General features: G+C 50.6%; 1 protein-coding gene across 3 annotated transcripts in view; it reads right to left on the reverse strand.

Annotated features, from left to right (window-relative positions):
- Nucleotides 1-1,418: 1,418 nt before the first annotated feature.
- LOC139756866 (solute carrier family 35 member G1) overlaps nt 1,419-18,033 on the reverse strand; it is a 268,287-nt gene continuing 251,672 nt past the window's right edge. For all 3 annotated transcript variants that reach the window (XM_071676727.1, XM_071676718.1, XM_071676736.1), the window contains one exon: nt 1,419-5,205. In XM_071676727.1, the coding sequence (XP_071532828.1) occupies nt 4,351-5,205 (855 nt within the window). In that variant the 3' untranslated portion in view covers nt 1,419-4,350. The remainder of the gene's footprint in view (nt 5,206-18,033) is intronic.

Consider the following 18,033-nt stretch of genomic DNA (forward strand, 5'->3'; position numbering starts at 1 on the left):
GTTGTGCAATGCTCTGTAACTTCAATACTGTGCTTGCTGTTGCACAATGCTCTGTAACTTTATTACTGTGCTTGTTGTTGTACAATGCTCTGTAACTTGATTATTGTGCTTACTGTTGTACAGTGCACTGTAACTTTATCACTGTGCTTGTTGTTGTACAATGCTCTGTAACTTTATCACTGTGCTTGTTGTTGTACAATGCTCTGTAACTTTATCACTGTGCTTGTTGTTGTACAATGCTCTGTAACTTTATCACTGTGCTTGTTGTTGTGCAATGATCTGTAACTTCATAATTGTGCTTGTTGTTGTACAATGATCTGTAACTTTATTAAGGACACCTGGTGTATCTTGTAATGATGCTGTTTACTATGGTTTGATTTTTTAAATTTCTACCCAATTACCTATCCTGGACACTCTTAATATTCTAAGTCATTAGGAAGTTACTTTGCCAACAATCAGCTAACTCATATATAACTTTTTCTATAGTCAACTAACCTATACTTGTATAGGTTTTATATATATATATATATATATATATATATATATATATATATATATATATATATATATATATATATATATATATATATATATCAAACTGAAAAGAATTACGCAAATTTTACATAGAATTTTATACTGAGTATAATCATGACACATCAAGTGTTGAATCCTCTTTAAAAAGATTGTCTAAATTCTTTTGGTCTGTAAGAAAATCTCTATTTCTAAAATATAAATCATTCTACTGTTTTTAAAACTTTAATATATATCCAATACGACACCAGTTATATAAAGAAAGAATATATTATGTATATTCTAAAAAAATATTCTATTTCAAGAACCAGCTACAACTCCCCATAAACCATTAAAATAATCACCTTGGTGAAGCTTTCTACTGATATGCTATCACAGGCTAACATTGTCCTCGACCTCAGGCTGTGCACAACACATCGTCACAGGTCACAGGTCACGGTAACAAAAACACATCCACTCAACGTTAACCTAATGTGGTCGGGCCTGACCTGACCTGACTGGAGATAGAGGATTTCATCAGCATCTTCCCATCAGCCACTGTGAGCCTGATATATTGACTTCCCAGTCAAGATATATACAGATGTGAGACTTACTTACCTCCTCACGCTTAATCACAGTCACAATCCAAGACTTTTGATAAAAAACAAACATAATTGTTTCTTTGCATGACATGCTTGTTAAGAAAACCAGAGTTAACATGGTAGTCGCAACCACTGTGACTGGTTGATTCGTTAGACACTGGTTGATGATTTGTTAGAAATTACAGTTAGAAACTGGTTGACTGGTTAGACATTGCAGGCAGAAACGTTGGTTAGTTAGAGACTCCGGGATGAGAATTGTTGATTCATTAGTAAGAGATAGTTTGGTTCGTTAGTGAGAGGCGTTGATTAGTTAGTGAGAGATTGGTTGATTCATTAGTGAGCGTCGCTAGAGACTACATAAAGAAAGTATGATATGGCCTTAGTGGCCCCCTAATACAAGTGAACCAGTGAAGTGTGTTGCATATAATACAACACGTCAGTTGATGGTTAGAAAACCTTGATGAACAATACACTGTTACTTGACTCAACTCTCATCTCAAGTGAAAATTCTCTATCTTAATTACCCTCAAAACATTTTCCTTTAGTAATACTGACTTACGGGTCTATATACATTTCCCCCGTCCGATATCATACATGTTGATTACACTAATGATGATCTTACATAGTAATGTTCTGAAATGATTTCTTGAACAGGGTCGATACATACAGTAGCAACAAACACATAATGGATGCATTCTTACCTCACAAAATACTTTAAATTTCAACTACTGTACCTGGAAAATAGATATATTTTGATCAAGAAATATCATAACATTTCGATAATCGTGCAATGATACTAATTTGTAATGCAAGTGACTTTATGTTATATTCTGTGATCTGCTTTTACCTGACACATGGCATTACGTTAAACATGTAATCACAGTGAACTTACAGCAATATTAGCAAAGCTTATTTCACAGATGACCTTTCATCGTAAAGTAAAATGAAATGTTTTTAATTGCTTGAGAGTCCTATCCTAAAGTAACATAAAGATATCTAATACATTTCAGTCTCTATCATATTTCAACTAACAGAAACTTGATTCTTCATTTCATTTATATCTAATCATATAAGATTTCATAAATTCCTTTTGTCTGAAAAGCTTGTAACACAATGTTCCATAGATATGTAATGTTAATGTCTATCACAATATTGTATAGTGCATTCGATCAAGTGTTGAATCAAAGTCCATTTTTTTCTAAATTGCTGACAACTCTTGAAAAGGTGGAGAACAACTCTTGAAAAGGTGGAGAACAACTCTTGAGGTGTAGAACAACTTGATTTGTAGAACAACTCTTGAGGTGTAGAACAACTTGATTTGTAGAACAACTCTTGAGGTGTAGAACATCTCTTGATGTGTAGAACAGCTCTTGAGGTATAGAACAACTCTTGATGTGTAGAACAGCTCTTGAGGTGTAGAACAACTCTTGAAAAGGTGGAGAACAACATCTGCTTCGACTAATACATCAGTTATATCACTTATCTGTATCTCATGGAAATTTATTATCCCGGATAAACTTACTTCACTTGGTTATACTTTCATGCTTAATACTTTGGAAATATTTGAGAGAGAGAGAGAGAGAGAGAGAGCTGAACACTCTGTCAAAGACTTTTACCGCGAAATATTTCCTTGAATGATATTATTCTGAAAGTTTTGAATACTTTGATACATATCTGCCATAACACATTATTATCTAGACTCATACATCCTCAGTTAATCAACGACTAAGATCACATGGATTTGTGCTGATGAATTCGTGACAGACGAAGTCAGTTACTGTACGAGACATCCACATAATATCACTAGAGCTGAATCCTCATGTGTAGGAATAATGGATATTTATTAGCTGATGAAGCTGATTAGACTCTGGGTGGTCAGCCTCTTATGTTTTACTGAATAATGAGTTCGGGAGAGAAAGGCAAGATGATGATGGAAAGGAAAAAGAAAAACGTGATGGTACCTCAGGAAGGGAAGAGGGAACTGGTAAACATGGAGGAATACAGGAAGGGTTGATAATTCTGGGAAAAGATGTTTATGGTCTTGGTGAGAGGACAGACGCCCTAGTCTTTGTCGAAGGTGACAACGAAGTCATGACTGATAGGGTATCTCAGCGGTGAGTGGAGCAGGGGAGGCTTATGACAGTGGCACAGGTCATGATAACGCTATATATCAAAGGTGGGTGACAGTGCTATGGCTGATGGGCGAGTGAAGGCCCTACAGTGAGAGAACATGGCTGCAGGTTTGAGAACTGACATTAGTAGGGAAGGAACGAGTCAGATAAGAAAAGTAACTCAGTAACAAAGAAAATAAAAGAAATGCATGACTATAAACAGTATCCAGTAATCTTGTGAAACAAAGCACATATCCCACAATATATATATATTGGCAAGCACATCTTTCATAAGATATTACGTATCACTATGAAGTAAGCAAAGAATATCAAGTGAGTTGTGCAATAAGAAAGGTTACATGTAGTAAACTGATAATAACAACACAAAGTAAGATGATGATAGATTAAAGATGACAGAGTTCATTATATGAGAATAGGAAGCTGATATCTCACACTGGTTATTCCAAGACCGATAACAAAACAAAAAAATGCAAACAAAATATTGTCACTGATCTGTTGAAAACAATACCTATTTAAGAATTGTTAGGAGAAAATAAAGAAACAGAATACAAATAAGAATATGATATCATTTGAATCATGAATATGTGGAACAAAATATGAATTTATGAAGAGAATGGTTTTGTCTACCTAACCCTACAGAGAGGAGAAATATATTCCACACTGAGCCTTCTCCTTATCCTGTAAGAGATCATTATTCATAACAAATGTTAGTCCATGATCCTTTTTCTGTGTCAAATCATTAGTTATGAAACTAAGTATTGATATACATAGCATAATGAAACAAAACATTCGCGTTGTGTACCCATGTTCATCCAACACAAAAGGAGGAAATGGAAATTATCATTATGGGTTTGTGAAATAATCTCCATTCATATCTGAAGAATAATCTGCCTTATGATAACAAATGATAGATAGGATGTGAATGTTTACTCTCTACACTAAAATGATAAAACAAACACAAATCAAGATACACCGCGGGCCAGTTGACGTCACCAGCTCTCTATACCTCATCAGATAACGAGTCTGTCAAAACTGTGGAATGACCTGAAGGCCCCAGTGGTCAGTGATAAGTCAGTGGGTGAGGCAGCGATGGTGAGTCACAGAGGTCAGCAGGTTAGGCACCCAAGTCTGCGACGAGTGGCCGACGAGTCCGGCAGGGAGAGGAGCCACTTGCGTAGACCCGTCAGGAAAACGCAGGAGGTGACGAGAAGAGCGCCCATCAGACTCAACATATCCGGCAGCTCTTGGAAGAAGATCGCCTGCCATATGAAGGCGAACACAACGTCTGCTGTGCGCGCAATGGACACAGGTCCTGCTTGTTCTAATTGCAGAGCCTTCGTCAGCAGGATTTGCCCGCCGAAACTAAAGACCCCGATCGCTACGATGAGGTAGCGCTCATTACCGCAGCGGGGCACGCAGAGGTCACCGCTGAACCACGACACTACCGGCGTCAAGAAGAGCGCCACCACAGCGAAGTTGGTCATGATGACGGAGAAGTGCAACCCCTTCAGCACCCGCAGAATGACGTACACGTTGGCCGCCACCACTGTGCCACCGATGGCCGCTGCGGCGCCCCACCAGTTCTCCGACGTGTACGCGTCAGACAGCGACCCAAAGAGCAGCGGAGGGCGAGCGATGAGGATAACCCCGGCCACCGTCAAGATGATCACTACCCCGTGGAATAGTCCACATGGCTCCCCCAGGAAGACGCGCGCGAACACCGCCACGAAGACCGGTACGCTGAAGACGATGACGGAGGCGTCGGCGAGAGGCATGTGTCTGAAGGCGTAGAACTGCAGCATGAGGGAAGTGGCGCCCACTAGTCCCCGCAACATAAGCATGAAGCGGCGGCCCCTGGGGAAGGCTGGGTCACCTCGACGCACCAGCAAGGGCAGCGTCGGCAGCAAGATGCCCACGAAACGAAACACAGCCAGCTCCATAGGGTTCACGTCAGCCAAGACCTGAAGAGAGACGACATCCTCATCTTTATATGACACTACTGTACTCAGTAGCTACCAACCTGAGGCATATGATACTACCAACAACTTTAATTTACTCAGGAGCCACCAGCTGAGGCATATGACACTGTCATCAACACTACTGTACTCAGGAGCCACCAGCTGAGGAGCCACCAGCTGAGGCATATGACACTGCCATCAACACTACTGTACTCAGGAGCCACCAGCTGAGGCATATGAGACTGCCATCAACACTACTGTACTCAGGAGCCGCCAGCTGAGGTATTTAGCACAAAATAAGAATCTTTAAAACATTTGTGATATGTGTCTCAGCCTGAAAGATAATGGATCCTAATCAGATGTACCGTGTGCAAAAAAGTTTCATATTTATACATTATATCAATGAAAGTGTCTGTGAAAAAAATCTGCTCGAAATCTTGAAATGCTTATATATGAAGTGTTTGAATGGGATTTGTGTTTAGATCTTTTAATGTTTAGGTGACCAAAGACCTTTGGTAAGGTCAGAAAAGTGAAAACACTTAAGCTACTGTCAGATGGACAAGCTTACTTGAGCCTGTGAAAGAGTGAGGTTAGCTAAGGTCACTGGAGCTTGGTAATGGTGAGTGGGTAGTAGTTAGCCAGGGTTACTGGAGCTTTGGTAAGGGTGAGGGGGTAGTAGTTAGCCAGTTTTACGGATGAGAGGACAATACATGGCCAAGGTTACTGGAGCACCTGTTAAGGATGAAGGGACAATGGATAGCCAGGATTATAAGAGCTTTGGAAAGGATGAGGGGACAGTAATAGCTAAGGTTACTGAAGCCTTGGTAAGGGTGGATGGACAACAGATAGCAGGGCTTACTGGAGCATTGTTTAGGGTGAGGGGATAAGAGATGGTCAGGATTACTGGGGTCTTGGTAAGGGTGAATGGACAATAGATAGCCAGGGTTACTGGAGCCTTGGTAAAGATGAGATGACAGTATGTTCATTCGTCTCTTACAATGATATAAATTAAGCATATGATCAGCATAGATTAATAAGACTTCGTAACGGGGTTTGAGGCTTGTACACATGAATTTCTCTTTTTCACTCTACAAGAGAAGCGCTTTCTAGTGAGGAAACAGATCCCGTCTTATATCATTTGTTTTTTTTCATTACCCTAAGTTGAAGAGGATTTTCTTTCATTTGGCAACTTCTACTGAACTAGAAACATTTGTGGACCGAGAGGTGACCCTACAATCATGGTGTTCCTGTAGAAGAATAATAGCAAATGATGTTCTGATTACGATTTCATCTCAACATTTTCCGTACTGCTAACATTTCCTATGTTTTCAATGATTGTGGAGGCAGACCTAGCCACCGTATTGGTGTGTGAAGGCAGGCTCAGCCACCATTTTGTTCTGTGGAGGAAGTTCCAGCCTCCGTCTTGATCTGTGGAGGGAAGTATAGGCACCTTTTGACCTATAGAGGCAGGCCCAGCCACCGTCTTGGTCTGTGGAGGCAGGCCCAGCCACCGACGTGGTATGTGGAGGCAAGCCCTGCCACCGTCTTGGTCTGTGGATGCAGGTCCAGCCACCGTCTTCGTCTGGAAGCAGGCTCAGCCACCGTCTCGGTCTGTGGAGGCAGGTCCAGCCACGGTCTCGGTCTGTCGACGCAAATCCAGCCACTGTCTCGGTCTGTGGACGCAAGTCCAGCCCCCTATTGGTCTGTAGAGGCAGGCCTAGGCACAGTCTTGGTCTGTGAAGACAGTCCCATACACCGTCTTGGTCTGTGGAGGCAGAGCCAGCCATCTTCTTGGTAAGGAGAGGGAAGTCCAGCCACCTTCTTGGTATGTGAAGGCAAACAAAGGCACTGTCTTGGTCTCTGGAGGGAGTACCAGCCGCCGTCTTGTTCTGTAGAGGCAGGAGTAGCCACCTGTTGGTCTATAGAGGCAGACGCAGGCACCGTCTTTGTATGTGGAGGCAGGCAGAGTCACTTTTTGGTCTGTGGAGGCAGGCCCAGCCACCTACTAGTTTGTGGAGGCAAGCCCAGCCACCGTCTTCGTCTGTGGATGCAGGCCCGGCCACCGTCTTGGTCTGTCTTGATCTGTCCAGCCACCATCTTGGTCTGTGGAGTCAGGCACAGCCACCATCTTGGTATGTGTAGGCAGGTCCAGCCACTGTTTTAGTCCGTGGAAGCAGGCCCGGCCACCGTCCTAGTCTGCTGAAGAGGGTCGACTCACGTCTTGGTCACTTGGGTCAGGCCTAACCACCGCTTGGGATGTGGAGGCAGGCATAGCCAACGTCTTGGTCTGTGGAGGCAGGCCCAGCCACCATCTTGATGTATGGAGTCAGACCCATCCACCGTCGTCGTCTGTGGAGGCAGACCCACGCACTGTCATGGTCTTTGTAGGCAGTTCCAGTACCCGTCTTGGTCTGTGGAAGCAGACCCACACACCGTCATGGTCTTTGTAGGCAGCTCCAGCACCCGTCTTGGTCTGTGGAGGAAGGTCCAGCCACCATCTTGGTCTGTGGGGTCAGGCACAACCACAATCTTGGTATGTGTAGGCAGACCCAGCCACCGTCTTGGTCTGTAGAGGTAGGCCCAGCAACCGTCTTGGTTTGCTGAGGCAGGTCCAGCCACTGTCTTGCTCTGTTGTAGCAGGTCCATTTATATTATTGGTATGTTGATGCAGGCCCAGCCACCGTTTAGGTCTATGGAGGTTGGCCCAGCCACCGTCTTTGCTTGTGGATGCAGGCCCACCCATCGTCTTGGTTTGTGGGTGAGTGTCCAGCCGCCGTCTTGGTCTGTGGAGGCAAGGCCAGCCACCGTCTTGGTCTGTGGAAGCAGGCCCAGCTACCATCATGGTCTTCGCAGGCAGGTCCACTCACTGTCTTGGTCTCTGGAGGCAGGCCAAGCCACCTCTTGGTCTGTGGAAGCAGGCCTAACCACCGTTTTGATTTGTAGAACCAGGCCAAGTCACTGTCTTGTTCTGTAGAGGTAGACTTGGCCGCTGTCATAGTTTGTGGAGGCCGACCCAGCCTCCCTCTTGGTCTGGAGAAAGAAACAGCCACCGTATTGGTCTGTGGAGGCAGGCCAAGCCACCGTCATGGTTTGTGGAGACAGCTCTAGAACCCGTCAAGCTCTATGCCGAAAGACCCAGCCAACGTCTTGGTCTGTGGAGGTAGGCCCAACAACCGTCTTGGTCTGTGGAGGCAGGATCAACCACCGTCTTGGTCTGTGGAGGCATTCCAAGAAACCGTCTTGGTCTGCGGAGGCAGGACCAGCCGCTATCTTGGTATGTGTCGACACGCCCAGCCACTATTTTAGTCTGTGAACGCAGGTCGAGCCACCGTCTTGGTCACTTGGGTCAGGCATAGCCACCTCTTGGGATGTGAAGGCAGGCTCAGCCACCGTTTTGGTCTGTGGAGGCAGGCCCACCCACCTCTTGGTCTGCTGAGGCAGGTCTATTTACCTTATCAGTGTGTGGAGGCAGGCTCAGCCACCTCTTGGTCTGTTGAGGCAGGTCCATTTACCTCGTGGTCTGTGGAGGCAGGCCCAGGCACCATCTTGGCCTGTGGAGGTAGGCCACCGTCTTGGTCTGCTGAGGCAGATCCATTTACCTTATTGGTGTGTGGAGGCAGGCCAAACCACCTTTTTGCCGGTGAAGCAGGCCCAGCTACCGTCTTGGTCTATCGAAGTTGGTCGAACCACCGTCTTGGTCACTTGGGTCAGGCCCAGCCACCTCTTGGGATGTGGAGGCAGGCCAAGCCACAGTTTTGGTCCGTGGAGGCAGGCCCAATCACCTCTTAGTCTTTGGAACTAGGCCGAGCCACCATTTTGGTCTGTGGAGGCAGGTTCAGCTAACGTTCAGGTCTGTTGAGTTAGGTTCAGCCGTCGTCTTTATCTCTGCGGGCAGGCCCAGTCACCTCTAAGTCTGTGGAGGCAGGCCTAGCCACTATTTTGGTTTATAAAATCATACCCAGCCACCGTCTTTGTCTGTAGAGGTAGACTTGCCAACTGTCATGGCTTGTGGAGGCAGGCCCAACAAGCGCATAGTTTGTGGAGGCAAGCCCAGCCTCCGTCTTCGTCTGTGAATGCAGGCCCAGCCAACGTCTTAGTCTGTGGAGGCACGCCCTGCCACCATTCTGGTCTGCGGAGTCAGACCCATCCACTGGTCTGTGGAATCAGGCACAGCCACCATTTTGGTATGTGTAGACAGGCCCAGTAGCCGTCTTTGTATGTGAAGGCAGGACCATTCACCGTCTTGGTCTGTGGAGGAATTCCTTGTTACCATCTTGGCCTGTGGAGTCAGGCACAACCATTATCTTGGTTTGTGGAGGCAGACACATCCACCGTCTTGGTCTGCGGAGGCAGGTGCACCCACCATCTTGATCTGTGGAGTCAAGCACAGCCACCATCTTGGTCTGCGGAGGCAGGGCCAGCCACCTTCTTGGTCTGTGAAGGGAAGTCCAGCCACCATCTTTATATGTGGAAGCAGGCACAGGTACCGTCTTCGTATGTGGAGGCAGGCCCAGACACCATCTTGTTCTGTGGAGTCAGACTTATCCACAGTCTTGCTCTACGGAGGCAGGCCCACGCATCGTCATTGCCTGTGCAGGGAGCTCCAGCACCCGTCTTGGTCTGTGCAAGCAGGCCTAGCAACCGTCTTGGTCTGTGCAAGCAGGCCTAGCAACCGTCTTGGTTTGTTGAGGCAAGCCTAGCCACCGTCTTGGTCTGTGGAGGCAGGCCCGGCAACCGTCTTGATCTTTGGAGGAATTCTGAGCTACCGTCTTAGTCTGTTGAGGCAGGTGCAGCCACCGTCTTAGTTTGTGGAGGCAGGCGCAGCTACCGTCTTGGTGTGTTGAGGCAGGTCCATTTACCTTATTGGTCTTTAGAGGTAGGCTCAGCCGCTTTTTGTCTGTGGACGCAGGGCCAGCCACTGTCTTGGTTTGTGAAGGCAGGCCCAGCCACCGTCTTGGTCTGTGACGGCAGGTCCAGTCACCGTCTTGGTCTGTGAAGGTAGGTCCAGCGACCGTCTTGGTCTCTCCAGGTAGGCCGATTCACCTCTTGGTCTGTGGAGGAGGGCCTAGCCACCATTTTAGTTTGTAGAATCAGGCCAAGCCATCGTCTTAGTCTGTAGAGGTAGACTTGGCCACTGTCATAGCTTGTGGAGGAAGGCCCAGCCTCCCTCTTGGTCTGTGGGGAAAGGAACAGCCACCGTCTTGATCTGTGGGGTCAGACCCATTCACTATTTTGGTCTGCGGAGTCAAACCCATTCACCATCTTGGTTTGTGGAGGCAGGTCCAGCCACCGTCCCGGTCTGTGGAGGTAGGCCCAGCCACCATTTTGGTCTTTGGAGGCAGATCCATATACTTTCTTGGTCTGTGGAGGCAGTTCCAGCCACCGTCCTGGTCTGTGGAGTCAAACCCATTCTCCATCTTGGTTTGTGGAGGCAATCCCAGCCACCGTTTGTGATCTGTAGGGGCAGCCACCGTCTTCGTCTCTGGAGGTAGACTTGGCCAGTGTCTTGGCTTGAGGAGACAGGCCCAGCCTATGTCTTAGTTTCTGGAGAAAGGAACAACCATCGTCTTGGTCTGTGGAGGCAGGCCCAGCCACAGTCTTGGGCTGTAGAGGCAGGCCAATCCACCATCTTGGTGTTTGGAAACAGGTCTACCCACCCTTTTGGTCTGTAGAGTCATACTTATCCACCGTCTTGATCTCTAGAAGCAGGTTAAGCCACCGTCTTCGTCTCTGGAGGCAGGTCCAGCAAACGCATTGGTCTTTGGAGGCAGAACAGCATCCGTCTTGGACTGCTGAGACATGCCCAGCTACCACCTTGGTCTTTGGAGACCAGCCCAGCCACCGTCTTGGTCTGCTGAGGCAGGTCCAGCACCCATTTTGGTCGGTGCAGGTAGGCCTAGCCACCGTCATTGTCTGTGCAGTCAAGCCAAGCCACCGCCATGGTCTGTGGAGGAAGGTCCACCAACCGTATTGGTCTATGGAGGTAGGACCAACCACCGTCTTCGTCTGTGGAGAAAGGCCTAGCCAACGTCGTCGTCTGTGGAGGCAGGCTCAGCCACGGTTTTGGTTTGCGGAAGCAGGTCCACCCACCATCTTAGTTTGTGGAGGCAGGCCCAAACACCGTCCTGATCTGTGGTGGCAGGCCCTGCCATTGTCTTGGTATTTGGAGGCACATCTACCCATCGTCTTGGGCTGTGGATGCAGACACAGTCACCGCCCTGGTCTATTGAGGTAGGTTCAACCACCGTCTTGGTCTTTGGAGGCAGGTCCAGCTACCGTTTTAGTCTTTGGAGGCAGAACCAGTCACCGTTATGGACTGCTGAGACAGGTCCAGATACCAACCGTCTTGGTCTGTGTAGGTAGAACTAGCCACCGTCTTGGCCTATGGAAGAAGGCCTCGCCAACCTCATGTTCTGCAGAGGGAGGACCAGCCGACTTCTTTGTGGAAGCAGGCCCAGCCGGCATCTCTGTGGAGGCAGGCCCAGCCACTGTCTTTGTTTGTGGAGGCCGTTCCAGCCATCGTCTTGGTTTGAGGAGGAAGGCATAGCCACCGTCTTGGTCTGTGTAGGAAGGCCCAGCGACCGTCTTGGTCTGTGGAGGGAGGCCCAGCCGACATCTTGGTCTGTGGAGGCAGGACTAGTCACAGTCTTGGTTTATGGAGGCAGGCATAACCACCTCTTGGTCTGTGGAGGCAAGCCCAGCTACCGTGTTGGTCTGTGGAGGAAGTCCCAGCCACCTTCGTCTGTGGATGCAGATCCAAACACCATCTTGGTCTTCGTGGGCAGCCCCAGCGAATGTCTTTGTTTGCGCAGGCAGGCCTAGGGAACCGACATGGTTTGTGAGTGGCAGGACCTGGCACAGGACCTGTGGAGGCAGGTACAGTCACCGTCTTGGTCTGTGGAGGAAGGCCTAACCACCATCTTGGACTGTCGAGACAGATCTAGCTACCGTCTTGGTCCGTTGAGGTAAGTCTGGTCATCTTCTTTGTCTGTCGAGGGATGTCCTCCCATCGTCTTGGTCTGTGGAAGCAGGCCCAGCCACCGTCATGGTCTGTGCAGGAAGGCCCAGCCACTCTCATGGTCTGTGGAGGAAGGTCCAGCAATCGTCTTGATCTGTGGAGGAAGGCCTAGCCACCGTCTTGGTTTGTTGAGGCAGGCCCAGCCACCATCATATTCTGTGGAGGCAGTCCCAACCAGCGACTTGTTCTCTGGAGGGAGGCCCAGCCATCATCTTGGTCTGTGAAGTCAGTCACAGCCGTGGTCTTTTGAGGTAGACCTGGCCACTGTCGTGGCTTGTGGAAGCAGGCCCAATCTCCGTTTTAGTCTGTGGAAGCAGGCGCAGCCACCGTCTAGCTGGGTGGGGGCAGGTCCAGCAAGCGTCTTAATCTGTGGAGGCAGGCCTAGCCACCGTCGTGGTCTGTAGAGGCAGTGGCAGCCGCCGTTTTGGTCTGTAGAGACAGTCACATCCACCATCTTGGTCTGCGGAGGTTGACCTTGCGGAGGCAGGCCCCGCCTCCGTCTTAGTCTGTTTAGAAAGACATAGCCACCGTCTTGGTCTGTGGAGGCAGGCCAAGCCGCCGTCTTGGGCTGTGGAGGGAGGACCAGCCATCGTCTTGGTCTGTGGAGGGAGGACTAGCCACCGTCTTGGTCCGTGGTGGCAGGTCTAGAAATCGTCTTGGTCTGTAAAAGCAGGCCCAGCCACCATTTTGGACTGCTGAGACAGGCTCAGCAACCTCCTTGGTCTGTGGAGAGAAGCCCAGCAACTGTCTTGGTGGTCCGTGGAGGCAGGCCTAACCACCGTCTTGGACTGGTAAAACAGGCCTAAATACCGCCTTAGTCTGTGGAGGCAGGCACATGCATCGTCTTGTATTGTGGAGGCAGGCCTAGCCACCGTCTTGGTCTGTGGAGGAAATCCCAGCCAACGTTTTGGTCTGTAGAAGCAGGCCCAGCCACCGTCTTAGCCTGTGGCGGTAGACTTGGCCATTGTCTTGGCTTGTGGAGACAGACCCAGCCACCATTTTGGTCTGTGGAGTAATGCACAGCCACCGTCTTGTTTTGTGGAGGCATGCCTAGCCACCATCTTGATCTGTGGAGGGAATTCTAGCCACCGTCTTCGTCTGTGGAAGGGAGTCCAGCTACAGTTTTGGTCTGTGGTGGCAGGACCAGCCGCCGTCTTGGTCTCTGGAGGGAGGACCAGCCACCGTCTTCGTCTGAGGTAAGCCCAGTCACCTCTTGTTCTGTGGACGCAGGCCCAACCACCTGTTAGTTTGTAGAGACAGGCCTGTGGAGTCATGCAAAGCCACCGTTTTGTTCTGTGGAGGTAGACCCATCCACTGTCTTGGTCTGTGGAGGCAGGGCCAGTCACCTCTTGGTCTGTGGAGGAAGGCCCAACCATTTCTTAGTCTGTGGATGCAGGCATAGCCGCCGTCTTGGACTGCGGAGGCAGGCCCAGCTACCGCCTTGGTCTGTGGTGGCAGGCCCCGCCACCATCTTGGTATGTGGAATCATGCACAGCCACCGTCTTGTTCTGTGGAGGAAGACCCAGCCACTATCACGGCCTGTGGAATCATGCACAGCCACCGTCTTTGTCTGTGGAGGGAAGTCCAACCACCGTCATGGTTTGCAGAGGCATGCCCAGTTATCTCTTGGTCTATGGATGCAGGCCCAACCACAGGTTAGTCGTTGGAGGCAGGACCAGCCACAGTCTTGGAATGCGGAGACAGGCCCACCTACCCCCTTTATCTGTGGAGGAAGCAGGCTAAACTACCGTCTTGGTTTGTTGAGGCAGCCCTAGCCACTGTCAGTTCTGTGGAGGCAAGCCCAGCCACCGACTTGTTCTGTGGAGGTAGGTTCAGGCACAGCTTTGATCTGTGGAGGCAGGTTCAACCACAGTCTTGGTCTGTGGAGGCAGGCCCAGCCACAGTTTTGTTCTGTGGAGGTAGGCCGAGCCTCCGTCTTCGTCTACCAGCTACCATCTTGGTCTGTGGAGGCAGGTCAAGCCAATGTCTTGGTTTGTAGAGTCAGGCCCAACAATCGTCTTGGTCTGTGGAGGCAAGCCCAGCCACCGTCATGGTGTCTGTAGGCAGGCCCAGCCACCTCTTTGTCTGTTGGTTGTGGAGGAAGGCCCAACCACCTCTTAGTCTGTAGGGGCTGGCTCATACACCGTCTTAGTCTGTGCAGGCAGGCCCAACCACCGTCTTGGTCTGTGGAAGCATACCCATCTACCGTCTTGGTTTGTGGAGGCAGCTCCAGCCACCGTCTTGGTTTGTGGAGGCACCTCCAACCACCGTCTTGGTCTGTGGGGGGAGGTCCAACCATCGTCTTGGTTTGTGGAGGCAGGACCGGCCACCGCACTTGTCTGTGGAGGAAGGTCCAGCCATGGTCTGGTTCTATGGCGGCAGGTCCAGCCACCATCTTCGTATCTGGACGCATGCCCGGCCACCTCTTGTTCTGTGGAGGAAGGTCCAACCAACGTCTTGGTCTGTAGAAGCAGGCCCACTCATCGTTTTGGTCTGTAGAGGCAGGCTCAGACACTGTTTTGATCTGTGGAGGAGAGCCCAGCCACCATCTTGGTCTTTGAGGCAAGTCCATCCTCCGGGTTGGTCTATGGAGGCTGTCCAGTCACCGTCATTTTCTGTGGAGGCAGTCCCAGCCACCGTCCTGGTCTTTGGAGACAGGTTCAGCTACCGTCTTGGTCTTTGGAGGTAGTACCAGCCACCATGTTGGTCAGTGGAGAAAGACCCATACACCGTGTTGGTCTGTGGAGGTAAGTCCACCCACCATCTAGGTCTGTGGAATCAAGTCCATCTTGGTTTGTGGATGCAGGTCCAGCCACCATCTTGGTCTGTTGAGTCAGGCCCATCCACCTCTTAGTCTCAGGAGGCAGGCCCAACAAACTCCTGCTCTGTGGAGGTAAGCTCACCCACCGTTTTGCACTGCGGAGGCAGGCCCAGCTACCGCCTTGTTCTATGGACGCAAGCCCAGCCACCATATTGGTCTCTGGAGGCAATCCCAGCCACCATCTTGGTCTGTGGAGGCAAGCACAGTCACCTTCCTGGTCTGTGGAGGCAGGGCCAGGCATCTCTTGGTGTGTGAACGCAGGCCTAACCACCTGTTAGTCTGTGGAGGCAGGCCTAGCCACCGTCATAGACTGCGGAGACACGCCTACCTACCGCCTTGGTCTGGGAAGGCAAGCCCTGGCACTGTCTTCGTCTATGGATGAAGGTCTAGCCATCATCTTGGCCCGTGGAGGCAGGTCCAGCCAACGTATTGGTCTGTGGAGACAGGACCAAACACCGTCTTGGTCTATGGAGGCAGGCCCAGCCACCGTCAAGGTCTGTGGAGGCACGTCTAGCCCTAATCTTCAACTCTATAAACAGGCTTAGCTACCTCTTCGTCTGTGGAGGCAGGTGAACCACCATCTTGGTCTCTGGAGGCATGTCCACCCACCGTCTTGATCTGTGGAGGCATGTCCACCCACCGTTTTGATCTGTGGAGGCATGTCCACCCACCGTCTTGATCTGTGGAGGCATGTCCACCCACCGTCTTGATCTGTGGAGGCATGTCCACCCACCGTCTTGATCTGTGGAAGCTTGTCCACCCACCGTCTTGATCTGTGGAGGCAGGCCCGGCCAACACCGTTTGTAGAGGCAGGTCCCAGCACTATCTTGGTTCGTGGAGGCAGGCCCAGCCACTTCTAGGTTTGTGAAGGAAGGTCCAACCACCTCTTACTTTGTGGAAGCAGGCCCAACCACCGTCTTGGTTTGTTGAACCAGGTCCAGCCACCTTCTTTGTATGTGGAGGCAGGTCCAGCAACCGTCTTAGTCTCTGGAGGCAGTCTCAGCCACCTCTTCATCTGTGGAGGCAGGCCCAACCACCTTCTTGGTCTGTAGAGGCAAGTTCAGCCACCGTTTAGGTTCTTTTGAGGCAGGCCCAGCTACTGTCTTGGTGTGTGAAGGCAGGCTCATCCATCGTCTTGGTCTGTGGGGCAGGCCCATCCACCGTGTTGGTCCTTGCAGACAAGTCTAACCAAAATCTTGGTTTGTAGAGGCAGGCCCAGTCACCGTGCTGCTGTGTGGAGAGAAGTCCAGCCAACGTCTTGGTCTGTGGTGGCAGGCCCCGCCACCATCTTGGTCTGTGGAGTCATGCACAGCCACCGTCTTGTTTTCTGGAACCAGACCCAGCCACTATCATGGTCTGTGGAGTCATGCACAGCCACCGTCTTTGTCTGTGGAGGGAAGTCCAACCACCGTCATGGTTTGCAGAGGCATGCCCAGTTATCTCTTGGTCTATGGATGCAGGCCCAACCACCGGTTAGTCGTTGGAGGCAGGACCAGCCACAGTCTTGGAATGCGGAGACAGGCTCACCTACCGCCTTTATCTGTGGGGGAGGCAGGCTAGACTACCGTCTTGGTTTATTGAGGCAGCCCTAGCCACTGTCAGTTCTGTGGAGGCAAGCCCAGCCACCGACTTGTTCTGTAGAGGTAGATCCAGGCACTGTTTTGGTCTGTGGAGGCAGGCCCAGCCAGAGTTTTGCTCTGTGGAGGTAGGCCGAGCCTCCGTCTTCGTCTGCCAGCTGCCATCTTGGCCAGTGGAGGCAGGTCAAGCGAATGTCTTTGTTTGTAGAGTCAGGCCCAGCCATCGTCTTGGTCTGTGGAGGCAAGCCCAGCCACCGTCATGGTGTCTGTAGGCAGGCCCAGCTACCTCTTGGTCTGTTGGTCTGTGGAGGAAGGCCCAACCACCTCTTAGTCTATAGAGGCAGGCTTATACACCGTCTTGGTTTGTGCAGGCAGGCCCAACTACCGTCTTGGTCTGTGGAGGCATGCCCATTTACCGTCTTGGTTTGTGGAGGCAGCTCCAGCCACCGTCTTGGTTTGTGGAGGCAGCTCCAGCCACCGTACTTGTCTGTGGAGGAGGGTCCAGCCATGGTCTGGTTCTATGGTGGCAGGTCCAGCCACCATCTTCGTATCTGGACGCAGGCCCAGCCACCTCTTGTTCTGTGGAGGCAGATCCAACCAACGTCTTGGTCTGTAGAAGCAGGCCCATTCATCGTTTTGGTCTGTAGAGGCAGGCTCAGCCACTGTTTTGATCTGTGGAGGAGAGCCCAGCCACCATCTTGGTCTTTGGAGGCAAGTCCATCCACCGGGTTGGTCTATGGAGGCTGTCCAGCCACCGTCTTTTTCTGTGGAGGCAGTCCCAGCCACCGTCCTGGTCTTTGGAGGCAGGTTCAGCCACCGTCTTGGTCTTTGGAGGTAGGACCAGCCACCGTGTTGGTCAATGGAGAAAGGCCCACCCACCTCTTAGTCTCAGGAGACAGGCCCAACAAACTCTTGCTCTGTGGAGGTAAGCTCAGCCACCGTTTTGCACTGCGGAGGCAGGCCCAGCTACCATCTTGTTCTATGGACGGAAGCCCAGCCACCATCCTGGTCTGTGGAGGCAAGCCCAGCCACCATCTCGGTCTGAGGAGGCAAGCAAAGCCACCTTCTTGGTCTGTGGAGGCAGGGCCAGGCATCCCTTGGTGTGTGGACGCAGGCCCAACCACCTGTTAGTCTGTGGAGGCAGGCCCAGCCACCGCCTTAGACTGCGGAGACAGGCCTACCTACCGCCTTGGTCTGGGAAGGCAAGCCCAGGCAGTCTTCGTCTGTGGATGAAGGTCCAGCCATCATCTTGGTCTGTGGAGGAAGGTCAAACAACCGTCTTGGCATGTGGAGGTAGGCCCAGCCACCGTCATACTCTGTGGAGGCAGGCCTAGGAACAGTCTTGTTCTGTGGAGGCAGGTCCACCCACCGTCTTGGTCTGTGGAGGCAGGGCCAGCCACCGTATTTCTGTAGAG

This window comes from Panulirus ornatus, chromosome 2 (assembly GCF_036320965.1).
Source record: "Panulirus ornatus isolate Po-2019 chromosome 2, ASM3632096v1, whole genome shotgun sequence".
NCBI lineage: Eukaryota > Metazoa > Arthropoda > Malacostraca > Decapoda > Palinuridae > Panulirus > Panulirus ornatus.